The sequence below is a fragment of the Leucopleurus acutus genome, assembly GCF_964270905.1.
Source record: "Leucopleurus acutus genome assembly, chromosome: 2".
NCBI lineage: Eukaryota > Metazoa > Chordata > Mammalia > Artiodactyla > Delphinidae > Leucopleurus > Leucopleurus acutus.
This window is the reverse complement of record NC_139143.1, coordinates 23,314,215-23,332,147: the sequence shown is the minus strand read 5'-3', so window position 1 is coordinate 23,332,147 and position 17,933 is coordinate 23,314,215. Positions and strand designations below refer to the sequence as shown.

At 48.3% G+C, this 17,933-nt stretch overlaps 1 protein-coding gene across 2 annotated transcripts in view; it reads right to left on the bottom strand.

The window, feature by feature from the left end:
- Positions 1–17,933, bottom strand: part of EPHX1 (epoxide hydrolase 1) — a 40,311-nt gene that overhangs the window by 3,977 nt on the left and 18,401 nt on the right. For both annotated transcript variants that reach the window (XM_082833847.1, XM_082833848.1), the window contains exons 2-7: positions 15,998–16,185; positions 12,926–13,106; positions 5,088–5,315; positions 4,377–4,506; positions 3,657–3,862; positions 1,272–1,380 (exon numbers count right to left, since the gene is read on the bottom strand). In XM_082833847.1, the coding sequence (XP_082689973.1) occupies positions 1,272–1,380; positions 3,657–3,862; positions 4,377–4,506; positions 5,088–5,315; positions 12,926–13,106; positions 15,998–16,180 (1,037 nt within the window). In that variant the 5' untranslated portion in view covers positions 16,181–16,185. The remainder of the gene's footprint in view (positions 1–1,271; positions 1,381–3,656; positions 3,863–4,376; positions 4,507–5,087; positions 5,316–12,925; positions 13,107–15,997; positions 16,186–17,933) is intronic.

Here is a 17,933-nt window from a genome sequence, read left to right as displayed (position 1 = left end):
ATCTGTGTCCCTTATGGAACACAGATCTGATCACGTCTGTCCCCTGCTCAAAGCTTTGGTGCAGCCAAGCAGAAGCTGAAGGGGGAAGCCCGCGGGCGGTCGGGCCGGCCTCACATCTGGCTCCAGGTACTTGTGTGCAAGAAGCAGGGCCGGACCCCTCGCCAAGGTGCTCCCGGTGGCACTCCATTGACCTTTGGGTGCTGCCCAGTGTGGGGCGGGGGAGACAAATCCCAGGGTGAGGCTCTTGGAGGACCCGCCTGTAGGAATGAGTTTGTGGTCTGGCTCCACTGTACCTGCTCCAGCCTCTGGACAAGTTACCCCTTCCAAGTACACCATGCATTTTAATCACTCCAACCTTTGCTTCTGTTCTTCTCTTTGCCTAAATTCCCTTCTTCGCCCTTTCCACCTGGCAAACTCCTACTCATCCTTTAAGGCCCAGATCAAATAGATTCTCCCAGTCATTACCCCTCCCTGTCCCTTAAACAGAGTGAATCCTCCTTTCTCTATGCCCCACAGTTCTTGGCATGTATCTTTAGAGCTCATTTCATTAGACAAGTATTTATTGAGCACCAACTATATGCCCAGTGCTGTTCCAGGTGCTGGGGCTAGGGCATGGCTTAGACAAAGTCCCTACTTCCAGGGCCAGATCCATTCACTCTTTTCCACATCTTAGCACTGTATCGGGCACTCTCTGTGTCTCTGAAGCAATAACAAAAGGGATGGGCCCTGGAGAAGGTGGGTCAAGACCAACCTTGATGAAGCTTAGGTCAGACCAGGGACCCAGGAATCTTGCGCTGTCGAGGCTGCAGCCTCCAAGGCTTCGGGAGACAGGACGGCCTCCCCACTCTTTCTGCAGCCACCCTGCAAGACCAGCTTCCACAGAGCATGCATTCCTACGGCCATGAGGCCCGGCTCTGCCGGGGTTCGGGGGCAGGGGCCGTGGGCTGCTCCCACGTCTTGGCCAATAAGAGGCTCTTGCTGCCCTCTGGACGCCCCGGTCCCAGGAGGAGGCTGCTTAGCAACCAGAACAGTCTTGAGCCCTGCATCCTATTCTTGACCCCTCCACTGTGAGGCTAGACCTTTCTGGGCCTCAGCTTCCTCATCCAAAAATCAGGGTTAGGCTGGCCACAGGGTGAGGATTTGTGGGACATCCAGCAACAGATGGAACTTGCTGACCATCCCACCCAGGTAAAGCAGGCAGGGATGAAGATGGCGAGAAGGGAGGTGGGTAAGGAAGGCGGTGTCAGCAGCAGGGGTGGACGGGGTCTCACCTCTCCAGGCCTCCATCCTCCAGGTCTCGGAACTCTGGATTGGTCCAGGTAGAAAACTTCTCTAGAATATAGGCAGCCAGTCCCACGGGAGAGTCATTCAGAGCACAGCCTGACACGGGAAGAAGCAAGCGAGCGGCTCAGGCCTGGGGCCCCCGGAGCGGCACCGTGGGCAGGAAGCCCGCGTCAGAGCACAGCCCTGCCCTAACTCTAGGAGCACCTCACTTCCTTGACCCTTGGCCTTGGAAGGGGTAACACCTCTCCCACTACTTCTTAGGGATCCATACGCTACACGGGCAACTTGCTTCAAACTGAAGAGTCTACGACTCCAGGTTTTGTAGGATCCCCACGAGAAATACATATGAATGCTGTTTTTAAAAAGTGGGCTTTTTTTGGTTTCTATTCTATGATTAGTGAAACATTAGAAACAACCAAAAGTCCAAACTAGGGAACCAGTTACAGATGATATTGATCCACTCATAAGCTCAAAGACTGAGCAAGCATTAAAAATGGCATGGATGGATCTCACAAAATATTCAGCAAAAGAAGCCAGACTCAAAAGAGCACCTATTTGAGGGTTCCAAGGCATATAAAGTATAAAAACAGGCAAAAGCAATCTATCTGTCAGAGGTCAGGAGGCTGGCTGCCCTGGGCGTGATGGGTAGTGTCCAGAAGAGGGTACAGGTGGCTTCTGGGCTGGTGGGTCATGCTTTGTTTCTTGAGTGCGTGCTGGTTATATGGACAGATCCCATTTGCAAACATTCATCAACCAAAATGTTAGCAAGTTCTTCTGCAGGTCTGGGAGAGGAGAGGTAGGGAAGGACGAGAGGTTTCAGACGATTGTCTTTTCTATTTTGTGCTTTTCTGCATCTTTCAATTTTTTGACAATGAACATGGGTTACTTTTATAATCAGAGGAAAAAAAAACTGGTTTTATAAAACACTGTTATTATTATCATGAGCTGCCTAACGTGTGTGAGCATGAGACTGTCATGGAAACTCTAAAAGACTTGGAAATGGGCAAAACAATTTCTGGGTATCCTCTGAGTGGAATTCGAAGAATTTCTAGTGGACCCTTCTGGGGTCATGTGATTGTCAAGGGGATCCCTCTTCCCTTGTCTTAGAGCTATTTTTACAGCTCCGTAAATTGTTGAAAACTGATAGGAATGCAAATGATTCTTGTTCACAGAGAAGCAAAGTAGATCCTAAAGGTTCTCATCACATAGTAAACAACATTTTTTTCCTCTTTTTTTTGTATCTGTGAGATGTTGGATGTTAACTAAACTTATCGTGCTAATCATTTTGCAACAGATGTAAGTCAAGTCATTATGCTGTACACCTTACATGTATACAGTGCTGTATGTCAGTTATATCTCAAAAAAACTAAAAGAAAAATATATTTGTCCCGTGGAGATTTACTTGAGTTTTACCCTGTGGATTTTGACAAGTTTTGCATCTATTAGCAAATTTACTTTAGTGTTCCCAGTTGCCTTCGAACTGTTCTGTTTTACATTTTACTAGTTCCTTTATTAATTAATGAGTTAAATAAAATCTTTGACACGTGTTCATTTTTTATTTGTATGATTTTATCTTTTTAAATATTTGGGGGGTTTTAATTTACATTTGTAAATTACTTTATTGACAAAATATATAGTATACCCACACACACACAAAGTATAGCTGTGTGATTAATATCTTAAAAAAAATATTATTCCTGGGCTTCCCTGGTGGCGCAATGGTTGAGAGTCCACCTGACGATGCAGGGGACACGGGTTTGTGCCCCGGTCCGGGAAGATCCCACATGCCGCGGAGCGGCTGGGCCCGTGAGCCATGGCCGCTGAGCCTGCGCGTCCGGAGCCTGTGCTCCGCAACGGGAGAGGCCACAACAGTGAGAGGCCCACGTACCACAAAAAATATATATATATATTATTCCTTAACAGGGCCCTGATGGCAGAAACGGTTGCTGGGCCCTCCTCAGTGTCTTGGGGACACTCCCCCGAGGCCCTGGGGCACCCTCCTGCCCCCAAAGCCCCAGGCCTAAAGAGCCCTAGGCTTCGTCCTCCCCCCATCCCTGTCCATCCCTCTGCTTCTCACTGTAGGACTTGGGCTCAGGGGTGGAGGGACCAGGGGTCAAAGCCAACAGGAACACTGATGCCGCTCAGTGGAGTTGTTTGGGAATTTTATGACCACGCATCACTCGTGTCTGTGGAGAAATGCCGTGTAAGGGTGGAAGGAACTCTGAGTCTCTCACAAGAGGTTTTCACCCCGTGAACTGTGTTCCTGGGGTGGGTGAGGCTTCCCCCCGGTTGGGAGCCTTGCTGAATGGAATGGATGTAAGCCCACCCGACCCGAACCACTGAGCCAGGCTTCCCTCCGCCTGCCCACTCACCTACGGTGTCCGGCTTGGTACTCTGGATGTGCAGGTAGCCGCTCTCCCTCAATAAGTTGAAGAAGATCTTCTTTAAGGAGTACATCAGCTCCATATCCCTCTTGGTGTAGCCAAAAAGCCTCCCAAAACGCCGTCCCAGGAGAAGGGTCAGGGTGTAGAAATTTCTTAAAATGAATGCCATGTTCAAGTGCAGGCCTTTCACGTGGCTGAGGGCAGAGAAGGGCCAGGGGAGGCTGGGTAGCATCAAGGATGGGGAAGCGACAGGGGCAGAGATGGAGGAGAAAGAGGCCACAGGGCTGAAGAGCACAGGGCCAGCCCTCTTCGGCCTCTGCCCCCTGGGGTGACCACATGGTGGAAGGGCAGGTCCCGGTCAGGCCTCTCCCGGGACTTGGTCCATCAGAAAGGTATACTCCCCGACTTTCCCCTCCTCTAACTGGCCCTCTCTGCCTGGGAACCTGGCCCAGAGTCACCAATCCTGTGTGACATCAAGTGGAGGGAAGATCCACGTCGAAGTGCCCCAGGCAGAGCTGAATGATGGGGACCCTCCCTTGTCTCCCCTGGGCCCACACATATCCTGCCTGTGTGGCCCCTGCTCCAAGGCTCAGACACTACTCCCAGGCAGGGCCTGGCGTGCATAACCCGCCTCCCTGCACATCCACCTCACATGGGCTGTGCACACACACCTGCACACGTACACACACGCCTGACAGCCACCCTCACCTGGGCACCAGCTGGGCCATGTTGGTGCAGATCAGGGCTCCCCAGTCTCCGCCTTGAATATAGAATTGCTGGAAGCCCAGCCGCAGCATCAGCTTATAAAAGATCCTGGCAGTGGCCACTGAGTCGAAGCCTGGTTGTAAAGGGGAAAGAAGAACCGCGTGGGGGTCACGCCTTGGGTCCTCCCAGGCCCTCTGAGATTCCTCAGCACCCCCGCCCCAGGCTGAGGGGAGAGCAGCTCACAGGGGGTGAGAAGGAATCCTGGAGCCCAAGGGTGGGGTGCCCAGTGCCCAGAAGGCAGTGCCCCTGGTGCTGGCCTTGGTGCAGGAGACAGTGAGGGCGTGTGATGGGCTCAGGCCGGTCCAGCTGAGCGTCCGTGGGCCCACGCTGCATGCGGGGCTTAGACGGCCTCGCTGGCCCGGAACAGTGCAGGGCCCACACGTGGACCTGCCCTGAGTGGGCAGCTCCTGAGGACACGAGAGTCCAGGCCCTGAGCCAGCTCTGGACAGTCGTGACTCGGCCCGGTCCCCCGCCTGCCACACCCCTCACATCCTGAGAAGATGCACTGGCCCTCTGGCAATAAAATCGCCCCCATTGCTTCTCTTCCCTCTGGTCTCAGACCCCTCCCTCCTCAGCCTCCTTAGGCTCTGAAGGAAGCTGTCCCAGCCGACTCCCCACCCCTGGGGCAGTGACACAGCCTGCAGCAGCCCGTACCCTTCTTGGAAGATGCCTCTGAGAAGCCATAGCCAGGAATGGATGGACAGATGACTTCAAAAACATGCTCATCGCTCAGGCCATGGTTCTTGGGGTCAGTCAGGAACGGGATGATCTTATAAAACTCATAGAAGGAGCCAGGCCAGCCATGCACCATCAGCAAGGGCTTTGGGGTCTGGCCGGAGGGCAGCTGGGGGGGCTTCACGTGGATGAAGTGGATGTCCAGGCCTAGGGAGACAGAGCACAGTCAGGGTCAGGAGGAGAGGGCCCTGAGGCTGTGGACGCCACAGTCCCAGCTCTCAGGGTAGCCAATCAGGCTCTGCACCGCCACAGCAGGGCTGCCACCCTCGGCGCCCCCATGGTATTGACTACAGTCGCCACCGCTAGTGCTGGCTGAGTGCTTACACGGAGCTCCAGATACCCGGGTAGCTCGCTCGCCCTCACGGCCACCTGCAGCGTGCCCCTCTCACGTGAGAACGTGAGCTCTGTCTGTAAGGCCGAGGCCAGGCTGCTCACGCACGGCTGGATTCCCAGAGGCCAGAATAGGTCCTGGCTCGTGGCAGCACTCAATGAATACTTGTTTAATAATTTACAAATTGCGGGGAGGAAAAGCCCTATATATCCAGCAGAAGAGAATGAAATAGATTATAGTTTAACAGTATACTGTAATATAACACAGTCATCTAAAATGACTTCCCTGGTGGTCAGGACTCCCCAGGCGGTCCAGTGCTTAGGACTCCGCACTTCTACTGCAGGGGGCACAAGTTCAATCCCTGGTCGGGGAACTAAGATTCCACATGCCGGGCGGTGCAGCCAAAAAGTAAATAAATAAAATAAAATGACAGTGTCGACGTGTATTGAATATGGAAATCAGTTCCGTATACACTGCTAAGTGGTAAAAGCAAACTACCAAGCCATATCCATCGTATGACCAATTTTCGTAAACAGTCACATGTATGCATGTTTGCACCGTGTGCATTGGAATTTTAAAGTCTGAAGAGATAAACTACAAGAATATAAGAAGTAGTCCTCTCTGAGCAATAGAATTTCAGGTAAATTATTGTCTTTTTTGTGTTATAGGAACTACTAAATTTTTCTACAATGGACATATGCATAACTTTTTTTTTTTTAAGTGGAGAAAATTTTTCTAAGGTAGAGTGCTGGGCACTGGAACACCATCCTGGCCAAGGGCAGGTGAATGGATTCCAGGCCCCACTAGAGTCCCTTTGATAGCAGCCCCTTCCCAGGCAAGTGGCCTGGATTGCGCCTGGGTGTCCAAGGCAAACACAGCCAGGGCTGCTGGCACACCTGGAACCCTCCACCATGAGGGCTGGCACCGATAGCAAGGTCTGTTGTTTATTCATTATACAAACAATACATGTTTTCTATAGAAAACAGGAAACAAAGGTAAATCAAAAGGGGGGAAGAATCACATTGTAACCCCATGATCTGAAGAGAACATGGTGCTGTCTGTCCAACTTTTTGCAACAAATTTTTTGGGGGAACAATTTTATATTTATAGAAAAATAGTGAAGCTAGTACAGGAAGTTCCCATATACCACTACTCAATTTCCCCTACTATTAATATCTCATGTTAGGGTGGTACATTTGTTACAATGCATGAACCAGTACTCATACATTAATAACTGAAGTCCATACTTTAAGTATGCAGATGTCCTTATTTATTTTTAAGTTTTAATTTTTTTAATTTTATGGTGGTAAGAACATCTAACATGAGACCTACGGTCTTCACAAAGTTTTAAGTGTATATATAGTAGGGTATCATTATCTACAGGTGCAACGTCCTTCAGCGGATCCTTAGAACTTACTTATCTCCTGTAACTGAAACTTTGTACCCAGTAATTAGCAACTCTCCAGTTCGCCCACCTCCCAGCCCCTGGCAACCACCATTCTACTCTCTTTGACAATTTTAGATACCTCATACGAGTGGAATCAGGCAGTATTTGTCCTTCGGTGATTGGCTTATAACACTGAGCATAATGTTCTCAAAGTTCATCCATGTTGTCACATATTGCAGGATTTCCTTCTTTTTAAAGGCTGAATAATATTGGTACATACAAACAATGGAATATTACTCAGATTTCCTTAGTTTTTACCCAATGTCCTTTTTCTGTTCCAGGATCCCATCCAGGACACATTACATTTATCTGTCACGTCTCCTTAGGCTCCTCTTTGGCCTTTCAGACAGTTCAGACTTCTTTAAAAAGAGAGAACATAACTTTCTTTTAACAGAAATAGAACCCTACATACATTCTATTTTGGAACCTCATTTTTTTCACTTAATATATCCTGGGTGTCCTTCTATGCTGCTAAATTTGCTCCTAAAGTTTACTTTAGTAGGTAATTTTATCTCCTTTGGAACACAGAGCATGATGTGAGATTATTTTTGATTTGAATTCTATCAATCACATTATCATTTGAGTTTAAAGTTAGAAAAAACACACACATACATCCATTCTTGTGTATGCATGGGCTATCCCTGGAAGCGTATGTTTTTGTTTAATAAATTTATTTATTTATTTATTCATTATTTATTTATTTATTTTTGGCTGTGTTGGGTCTTCGTTGCTGCACACAGGCTTTCTCTAGTCACGGTGAGCGGGGGCTACTCTTCATTGCGGTGCACGGGCTTTCATTGCGGTGACTTCTCTTGTTGTGGAGCACGGGCTCTAGGCGTGCGGGATTCAGTAGCTGTGGCACGTGGGCTCAGTAGTTGTGGCTCGCGGGCTCTAGAGCACAGGCTCGGTAGTTGTGGTGCACGGGCTTAGTTGCTCCGCGGCACGTGGGATCTTCCCTGACCAGGGCTCGAACCTGTGTCCCCTGCAGCGGCAGGCGGATGCTTAACCACTGCACCACCAGGGAAACCCCTGGAAGCATGTGTTTAACGGAAGCAGACCCTGTCCCTGGGGAGGGACAAGAGGGAGACTTCCTTTTAGCTCTGTCTCCTTCTGTACTTTTTGAATTTTAAATACATAAATTTTTAAAATTAAAAAAAATGTTAAAATATGCCCTATGGGCCCCCCTTCCCTTTGGGGAGGAAACACTCTCTCGGTTGCCTTACGTGGTACCGGTAGGTTCTCTGTGCCCAAGCTGCTGGGTCAGAATCAAGAAGCCAAACTGGGCTCAGAGGGTAGCTCTGGGCCTGGCCAGGGGGTGAGGGGAGGCGGTGGTCACAGCCTAGGGCCCGAGCTGAAACCGTGGCCACAGGTGAAGGAAGAACAGACAGGCTGGGAGGCTGGAGAGCTGGGTTCTGGCCCTGAACCTCCACTTCCCTGGAACTCGGGCGATTCCCCCCTCCCATCTGGAGGTGATGGGCTACATTCCCCGGAGGCCTCTGAAGCCCCTGAATGTCTCAGACTCTCTGAGAACAGAGACTGATCTGTGGCAGGAGGCCCAGGACAGGGGCTGGAGCCAGAAGCTCATCACAGAACAAGGAAGTGGCAGGAACAGGGAGGCCGAATAAGGAGGCTAGTGGAGATGAGGACAGAACATCGGGGAGGGGTCAGAGGTTGAGCCTTGAGCAGCCTGGAGCACAGGGGTCAGTGCAGAGACAGAAAGGACCCCGAAAAGGTCCAAAAGTGAGGGAGGAGGATAGCAGCAGAGAGAGTGACGAGGGAGCCTTCTTGGGCCAAGAAGGCTTTTCCTTGGGCTGGGGAGCCAGGAAAAGAGACACGTTGAAGGCGTGCTGGGCCCAGGGCTGGGAGGTGGCCAGCTCAGCACTGTGGCGGGGGGCGGGGGGGGGCGGGGGCAGATGGCACGTGAAGCCGGGTCCAGCAGGAGTACCCACACTGCAGGGCCCAGGGCCAAGGCCAAGCTGCAAGCCTAGGGAAGTGACTGAACTGCACACGGGTTCAGTCACAGTGGGCTGCTTCCGTGATAAACTCCACGCAAGAAACTACCCCCTTTGGAGCACTTGTACCCTGAGAAGGTTTTGTGCTATAAACACTTGATATCCTGTGATGTCGTGAGGAGCCCTGAGACGGTCCAGTGGGGTAAGGCTTTCTCAAGTTTGCAAGCCTCCAGGAAAGAAACAGCCCTTTAATGCCTCTTGCCTCTGGGTTTTGGAACATGCTGTTCCCTCCTCTGGACAACCTTCCCCACACACACCTGGCAAACTCCCATCCATCCTTTAAGTTTCAGCCTAGATGCCTCCTCTTCCAGGAAGCCTTCCCTTACACTCCCAGGTGGCATGTGGGGCTCACAAAGTTCCCGGAGCCTCTTCCCTCATAGCACCCCTTACCACATGGTATAATCACCCCCGAGAGCCTGTGAGCTGGGAAGGCAGGGACCTTGTCTTCTCTGACTGTGTGTCACAAGCAGAATGCTTGGGTACAGGAGGTGCCCTGTCAATAGCTGCCGGATGGACATTGAAGAGCTGGGGTAACAGGAGGAGCTGAGTCAAACCCAAGGGAGCCAGGCCTCTGGCACCAGGGATCCAAAAGGCAACCTTCGGGGCTTCCCTGGTGGCGCAGTGGTTGAGAGTCTGCCTGCCGATGCAGGGGACGCGGGTTCGTGCCCCGGTCCGGGAAGATCCCACATGCCGCGGAGCGGCTGGGCCCGGGAGCCATGGCCGCTGAGCCTGCGCGTCCGGAGCCTGTGCTCCGCAACGGGAGATGCCACAAAAGTGAGAGGCCCGCGTACCGCAAAAAAACCCACAAAAAACAAAAGGCAACCTTCGTGAATTACATACAAGGACCTGTAGGTACTTTGGCTTAGATAAAATGGTTTAGATCCTCTTGTTAGGCTCATGACAGAAGGCATCAAAGTCCTCTAAAGTGCACAGCAACAACTGGCTTATATTTAGAATTATTCTCCTACTTATTGAAGTTACAGATTTAAAAATTATTCTTCAACTTTCTGAAGTTACAAATTTCAAATTTAAAGCTCTTCATTAAGCATGTGAGTTCAACTTACAGATATTATTCTATATATTTCTTAATCTAGCAAATGTTGACAGTCATTCTCCAGGAACCTTTGATTAATGGGGCTGCATGTCTATACTTGCTTATGACACTCCCTTAAACACTGTATAATTTCAATTTCCTTTATAAGAACTTTACTTGATTTGACTAACCAGTATATCTTCCACAAACTTTAAGTAACTCTCAGAATTTTAATAAATTAAATTTATAAATATGGTGAGGCTTAAATCTTCCAATATTGCACATAAACTCAGGAAGATTTTCATATAAAATCACAGGTCTAAATCCATGACTCAATTACCCACTTTAAATTAGTACTGAAAAGTCGTATCTGTTACTTGCAAAGGCCAAATTCTCTTAAACATTACAAATATCTAAAATTCCAAACATGTGCAATTTCTTCAACATGAAAAATTATTGGTAGAGCGACCCACAGAATGGGAGAAAATATTTTCAAATCACATTATCTCATAGGGGATTAATATCCAGACTATATAGAGAACTCCTAAAACTCAACAACAACAACAAAAAACAAAGAACTCGATTCAAAAATGAACAAGGGACTTGAGTAGACATTTCTCCAAAGAAGAAAAACAAATGGCCAACAAGCACATGAAAACGTGCTCAACGTCACTAATCATTAGAGAAATGTAAATCAAACCCACAATGAGATACTACCACTTCACACCCGTTAGGATGGCTGTTGCAAAAACAAAAACAGAAAATAACAAGTATTGGCAAGAATGTGGAGAAACTGGGAACCTTGTACACTTCAAAAAATATTTACTCATTTTATTATTTTTCATCCCCAAATATATATAAATGAAAACCTACTCTTCAAATGCAGGGAGGTCCTTGCCTATAATGTAGTATTTATTACATTTACATTACAAAACATTCTCATATGAAAATCAGTATGCAGCTCTTTCACACGCAGTTTTATACATACTCACACACAATATATGTAAGCAGTTAGGACTTTTCTACTTACATATTCCTCTGGTGGAAAATTAGGAAACTGGGCAATTCCCACACTTTTCAGCCTTGGGAAGGTAAATACAACCTCTCTGAACATTTTTTAAGAAGATGAATTTAAAATGGTGCAACTGCTAGGAAAAACAGTATTAAAGTTCCCCCCAAAAATCAGCATAGAATTACTATTTGACTCAGCAATTTCACTTCTGGGTATATACCCAAAGAACAGAAAGCAGAAACATAAACAGATATTTGTACACTCATAATCATAGCAATATTTTTCACAATAGCTAAAAGGCAGAAGCAACCCAAGTGTCCACTGACGGATGAATGGATAAGCAAAATGTGCCATATCTATACCATGGGGTATTATTCAGCCTTAGAAAGGAAATTCTGACACGTTACAACATGGATGAACCTTGAGGACATTATGCTAAGTGCAATAAGCAAGTCAAAAGGACAAATACTGTATGATTTCATTCATATGAGATACTTAGATTCAGAATCATATTTAAATTCATAGAGACAGAAAGCAGAATGGTGGTTTCCAGAGGCTAGGGAGAGGGAGGGAATGAGGAATTATTGCTTAATGAGTATAGAGTTTCAGTTTATTTATTTATTTATTATTTATTTATTTACTTTTGGCTGCGTTGGGCCTTCATTGCTGTGCTCGGGCTTTCTCTAGTTGCGGCGAACGAGGGCTACTCTTCGTTGCGGTGCACAGGCTTCTCACTGCAGAGGCTTCTCTTGTTGCGGAGCACAGGCTCTAGACACGCGGACTTCAGTAGTTGTGGCACGCAGGCTCAGTAGTTGTGGCTCCCGGGCTCTAGAGCGCAGGCTCAGTAGTTGTGGCACCGGGCTTAGTTGCTCCGCGGCATGTGGGATCTTCCCGTGCCAGGGCTCAAACCCGAGTCCCCTGCACTGGCAGGCGGATTCTTAACCACTGTGCCACTAGGGAAGTCCCCAGAGTTTCAGTTTTGCAAAATAAAAAAAGTTCTGAAGATAGATGGCTGTGCTGGCTGGATAACAATATAAAAGTACTTACTCCACTGTGGCGTTACACATAACAATGTACACTTAATGGTTTAAATGGTCAACTTTATGTTATGTGTATTTTACTATAATTAAAAACAGATAAATTTGTAAAAATTAACAGCATGAGTTTGATTTTCTTAAGCATTTCTATATTTGATTCTAAATCTTTCTGGGGCTAAAAAAATGTTTTTCCACTTAGGAAACTATTATCTCATCCCAAATGATCTTAGGTTACTTTCCCAAGAACATTTTGAGAGATACCTTCCCTTCCAGATGAAGTTGGGTGACAACCTGTGATACTGTTGGGATGGGAGATCTAGAGCTGCAGAGACAGGACAGTTTTTATTCGGACCTTGACTGACAGGCTGAGCACCCTTGAACAGTCACAGCATCATGGACTCCAAAGCTTCAAGGAGGGGCTGACTGACCGAGGCCACGCCCAGATCTAAATCTTATCTCCATCCTCTCAGAGATTGTTCTATCACTGAAGTGGACTGTGCATTTCTTTGGTTTTTATTTTATTTATATGTTTTCCTGTTTAGCTCTAAAGACCATTGGATTTGTTGGGGTTCTGCATTATTTTTGCATTCTCGTGGCGTTATACCTTCCAAATACATCTCAGTGACCAATAATTGAATTCTGGGTCTCCGGGCTTTATCTAAGTCATGTCCAGTATCTAAGGAAGGTGGTTCTTTTTTTTTCTGCCGCACTGGGAGGCATGCGGGATCTTAGTTCCCTGACTACGGATGGAACCCATGCCCCTGCGGTGGAAGCGCAGAGTCTTAACCACTGGACCACCAGGGAAGTCCCTAAGTCACGTCCAGTACCTAAGAAGGCCGTTCCTGTGATATACATCCCCCTCCAGCTGGTGTTCTGGAAACATACCTTCAATCTTAGTCTTGAAGTGAGGATATCTGTTAAGACTCTCCACCTGCTTCCTCCAGTCAAATTCATTCCGCCAGTAGGAGATGACTTTCTTCAGATAGTTGGAGTTGAAACCGTAGTGGAAGCGGCTGTCCTCCAAAGGTGGCGTTAAACGGACCTTGTCAATCCTCTGGTGTAAATCCTGGAGCAAAATGCAGGACCCCAAGTAGAGAAGGTGAATGAGGCAGAGCACAAGAGAAAGTTTGTTTCCAGAAGACAGTTCCAAACCCTGCAGCCACAAGACCCAAATATTATATATTTTATAACATTATTATATTACATAAAATGTATAATATATATTTTATATTATTATTTTTTATTTATATATATTTATTTTATATTATATTTTATATTATTATATCCTAGATATTATATGTAATATATATACATTAATATAGTTAATATATATGATAATATATGATATATAATATGTATTATATAGTATAATTATATTAATATATATTATATATAATATGTATAGCAGAGGCAAAGCAAAGTTTCACCAGACAAGGTGAGGAGACTCCTGGTCTGCACACTTGTGCTCTGGGTTGTTAGGTTTATCCCAGAAGAAACCTCCTAGCTTCCCACAGCGGTGGCTGTTCCCCAAACATACGTTCTTCACTTTCGACTTCAGGTTGACTTCTCATCTTTCAGTTTTTAAATGTATGAATACAGATCTTTAATTTATCGAGGCTTATATACAGCAAGCGTTGGCAAACTTTTCTGTAAAGGGCCAGATCATAAATATCTTAGGCTCTTTGAGCTGCAGCTACTCCACTCTGCCCTTGTAGTGTGGAGACAGCCGTGGATGGTACACGGACAAATGGGCATGGCTGTGTTCCAAACAAACTTTATTTATGGACACTGAAATTCGATGTCACGTAATTTCCACATGTCGCAAAGTATTATTCTTCTTTTGATTTTTTTCCAACCATTTAAAGATGTAAAAACTATTCTTAGCATGGGAGCTGTACAAAAGCAGGTGGCAGACTACATATAAAACAGATAATCAACAAGGATCTACTGTATAGCACAGGGAACTCTACTCAATATTCTGCAATAACCTATATGGGAAAAACATCTGAAAAAAAAAAGGATATATGTCTATGTATAACTGAATCACTTTGCTGTACACCTGAAACTAACACAACCTTGTAAATCAACTTTACTCCGATATAAAATAAAAATTAAATTAAAAAAAAAACAGGTGGGGCTTCCCTGGTGGCACAGTGGTTGAGAATCTGCCTGCTAATGCAGGGGACACGGGTTCGAGCCCTGGTCTGGGAGGATCCCACATGCCACGGAGCAACTGGGCCCGTGAGCCACAGCTACTGAGCCTGCGCATCTGGAGCCTGTGCTCCGCAACAAGAGAGGCCGCGATAGTAAGAGGCCCGCGCACCGCGATGAAGAGTGGCCCCCGCTTGCCACAACTAGAGAAAGCCCTCGCACAGAAACGAAGACCCAACACAGCCATAAATAAATAAATAAATAAATTAATTAATTTTTTAAAAAACAGGTGGCAGGATGGATTTGCTGACTCTGATATGCAGCACTGAACGATACAGTATATCCTAACTCAGGATAAAAATGACAGACCCGGAGAGAAGGTACAAGTCTCACGGGCAGGCGTGCATCAAGCTGAAAGAGCAGCTCCAGCTGGGGAAGTTCAAGTTGGTCCACGGAGCCTCTCAAGTGTTACCCTTCCCAGAGTGTCCTCCCAAGCACTGCAGTAACCTCCACACAGATTTTAGGAACGTCAGACGCTGAGCCTAGGAACCCACTAAAGGAGGTATCGACAGGGCTCAGCCTCTGTCCTCAATAGCGACACCTCATCAAGTGCTACCAAGGGAGCCTCAGTCTGGCTTCTCTTGGGTACAGCTGTCTTTGCTCTTTAATCCCATCCTCCTGAGTGCTCCCATGACTTTTTTTTTTTTTTTTTTTTTTTTTTTTTGTGCGGTACGCGGGCCTCTCACTGTTGTGGCCTCTCCCGTTGCGGAGCACTGGCTCCGGACGCTCAGGTTCAGCAGCCATGGCTCACGGGCCCAGCCGCTCCGCGGCATGTGGGATCTTCCCGGACCAGGGCACGAACCCGTGTCCCCTGCATCGGCAGGCGGACTCTCAACCACTGCGCCACCAAGGAAGCCCCTCCCATGACTTTTTATCGGCACCTCTTACCGCATTTATCTCTATTAATCATTAACGTTTCTCTGTCCACATTTCTCAACTGCTGGACTAGGAGCTCTTTGAGGGAAGGCTCTCCCTCTTCTAAGCACCCAGCACAGGGCCTGCACACAGTAGGTGCTCCCACACCCACAAAATGAAAAAAGGATGAGTAGGGACATCGCAGGTCCCACCTACCCTCCTGGACCTGCTCAAGCCTCGCTCTCAGATCAGCCCACCCCACGATCATGTCCATCCATCCTGATTCCCGTGCAGAGGATGGGCCTAGGCTTTGGAGTTAGACAGATCTGAGTTTAAACCCTCTGCTTATTATCTCAGTCACCTTGGGTCAGTTGCTTTGCCTCTCTGAGCTTCACTTTCTGCATGACCGCAGGGACTGCATGTGACTACAAGGGGGCTGACACACAGCAGGTGCCTGGCCACGTCTGGGCCTGCGCCAGGTTCTCTGTGCAGCAGCATTTATGTCACCACGGCCTTGCTTTTCACTCACGATCTCCACCCAGGCCCTGAGCCGACAAGCTCACTCCCAGGGTTTCAGGTGGGGCACCAAGGAGGCAAAACCAGCTGCTTTCTGTGACCCTTGGGTCCGGCTGGCACCCACTTGCCGGCCTGGGTACTGCTGGGGCCTTGGGAAGGGGAAGGCGGAAACAGGGGAGGGAAGGAGCAGAAGGGATGGGTGGGCAGAGCGGGAGAGCCCAGTGGGAGAAGAGTAGGTGAAAAAACACCCCCCCCCCCAACGCAGAGGAGCACTTCCCAAGCCCCTCCCCATCCCAGCCCCAGCCTGAGGCGCAGCCCCACAAGGGACCTCCCCACCCTCCCCACTGCTCCCTCGTCTGGAAAGAGGTGCCTTACATTGATCTCCTCATCTGACGTTTCCACCTTGAATGGGCGGATGCTCTCGTCCTCCCCAGCTGTGGGCCTCACCCCGGGCCCCCACCATCCATCTTCAAGTGGCAAAGTTTCCTCCTTGTCCTTGGAGACGAACCAGTAGATGACAAAGCCCAGCACTGAGGCGAGGAGTATTTCCAGCCACATGACTCCTGCAAGGGGGATAGAATCCACCTTGACCTCTGGCCGGAAACGCCAGATCCCCGACTTCTTTCCCACCCAACCCTCGACTTTAGGTACTTTCGACCTGAAAAAAATAATATTATAAGCATAGTATGGAAAAATTGGAAAACAACAGAAAGAGACACAAAAATCACCCATAATCCTACTGAGCTATGAAATTCATGAGTCAAATTTGGAAAAGGTGAAGCTGTGTTGGCTTCCGCACAGCCCTGGGTGGTGGGCCTGCATTTCTGAGGCCTCATGGTTCTCTGAGGGGCCTCTGGCTCCAGATGCTTCAGAGAAGCTTCTCTCCACCCTCGTGACACCCTCCCCAACGGGAGGCGCAGGGACTTCTCTGAGTGGTGGGCTCAGGAGAGGAGATAGAGCCATGCTTGCCCTTTGCTGTCTCTCTCTGAGGGGGGGGTCTGTCCTCAGGGTACCCATAGGGGTAAGAGGGGAGGTGTGAAGAGCTGGGAAGTTAAGTTCATTCGGGGTGGGGGAGTGTTCATTGGCCCAAACATGGCTACATATCTCAGTTGGTTGTCAACAGCTTTATTGAGATATAATTCATATACCATGTAATTCACTTGTTTAAGGTGTACAACCCGGTGGTTTTTAGTATATTCACAGATATGTGCAACCATGACCACAATTTTAGAACATTTTCACCACCACAAAGAGGAACCCTGTACCCTTTAGCTATCACCCTGCTTTGTCCCTCATACCACCCAAGGCCCCAAGCAACCACTAATCTACCTTCTGCCTCTACAGACTTGCCTATTACATTTCATATCAACTCAGCTCTTTTAACCCTCATTAGTCTGATTCCCCTGCTTTTTTCTCAGAAGGGGAAGAAAGAACTTAGTTCCTGCAAACCAATACCAGGCTGACACTGGCCCAGCATTATTATCTAGGTCCTCATCTTGCACATTCCCAGGGGAAGTAACCCCCCGAAGGTTCACATTCAGAGAAATGTGCGTGAATACGGGCACCGTCCTCGGGCCTGAGCCAGCAGAGGGTCTGCTGGATGCAGGGCAGTCAGGACCCAACCGGAGGAGAAAGCATGGATCTCAGGTGAGGCCTCAGCAGATCCACTTCCCAGGCCCATCCGGACTCTCCCTTGGAAAACTGGGGCAGGAGGAGGACGCTGCTAGCAAACCCACCGTAGGGTGCCCTCTATCTGCCACAGGACTCTGCTGGGGGCTTGCTGAGGCTCTGAGGTTTGCTCCTGCCAAGAAAAGAAAACATGCACAGGCTTCTCCCGCCTCCCACAGAGAGACGCTCTGTCCCTCCCAGGAAATCCTACCCTTTGAGAACAGGGAGAAAAGCCAGCTGCTAGTCTCTGTGGTATTCGAAGGCAGGACTAGGCTTAGGGATTGTGGGGCACTGGGGAGCATGTGGGAAAAGGCAGAAGGCAGAGAGCACAGCTGCCCCCAGCAGCAGGAGCAGATGGACACAGTTCACCCAGTGGGAGGGTCACGACACAATAGTCTGGAGCTGGGAAGGCAAGGACTGTGTCTATCCTGGTCCCTGCCCTGACCCCAGTGCCCAGCATAATGCCTGCCCAGAAAGGCACTTTGCCAATATCTGTGAAATCAGCATACACGGTAAAAGCAAATAAGATAAATTTTGCAGGATGTTGTCAAGCACAGAGAGGCCAAGAGCACAGTTGTCAATTGCTGCTGGGATATAAATGCCCAACTTTCCCTTTTCTGCATAGAATTATCCCAGTGCTTTC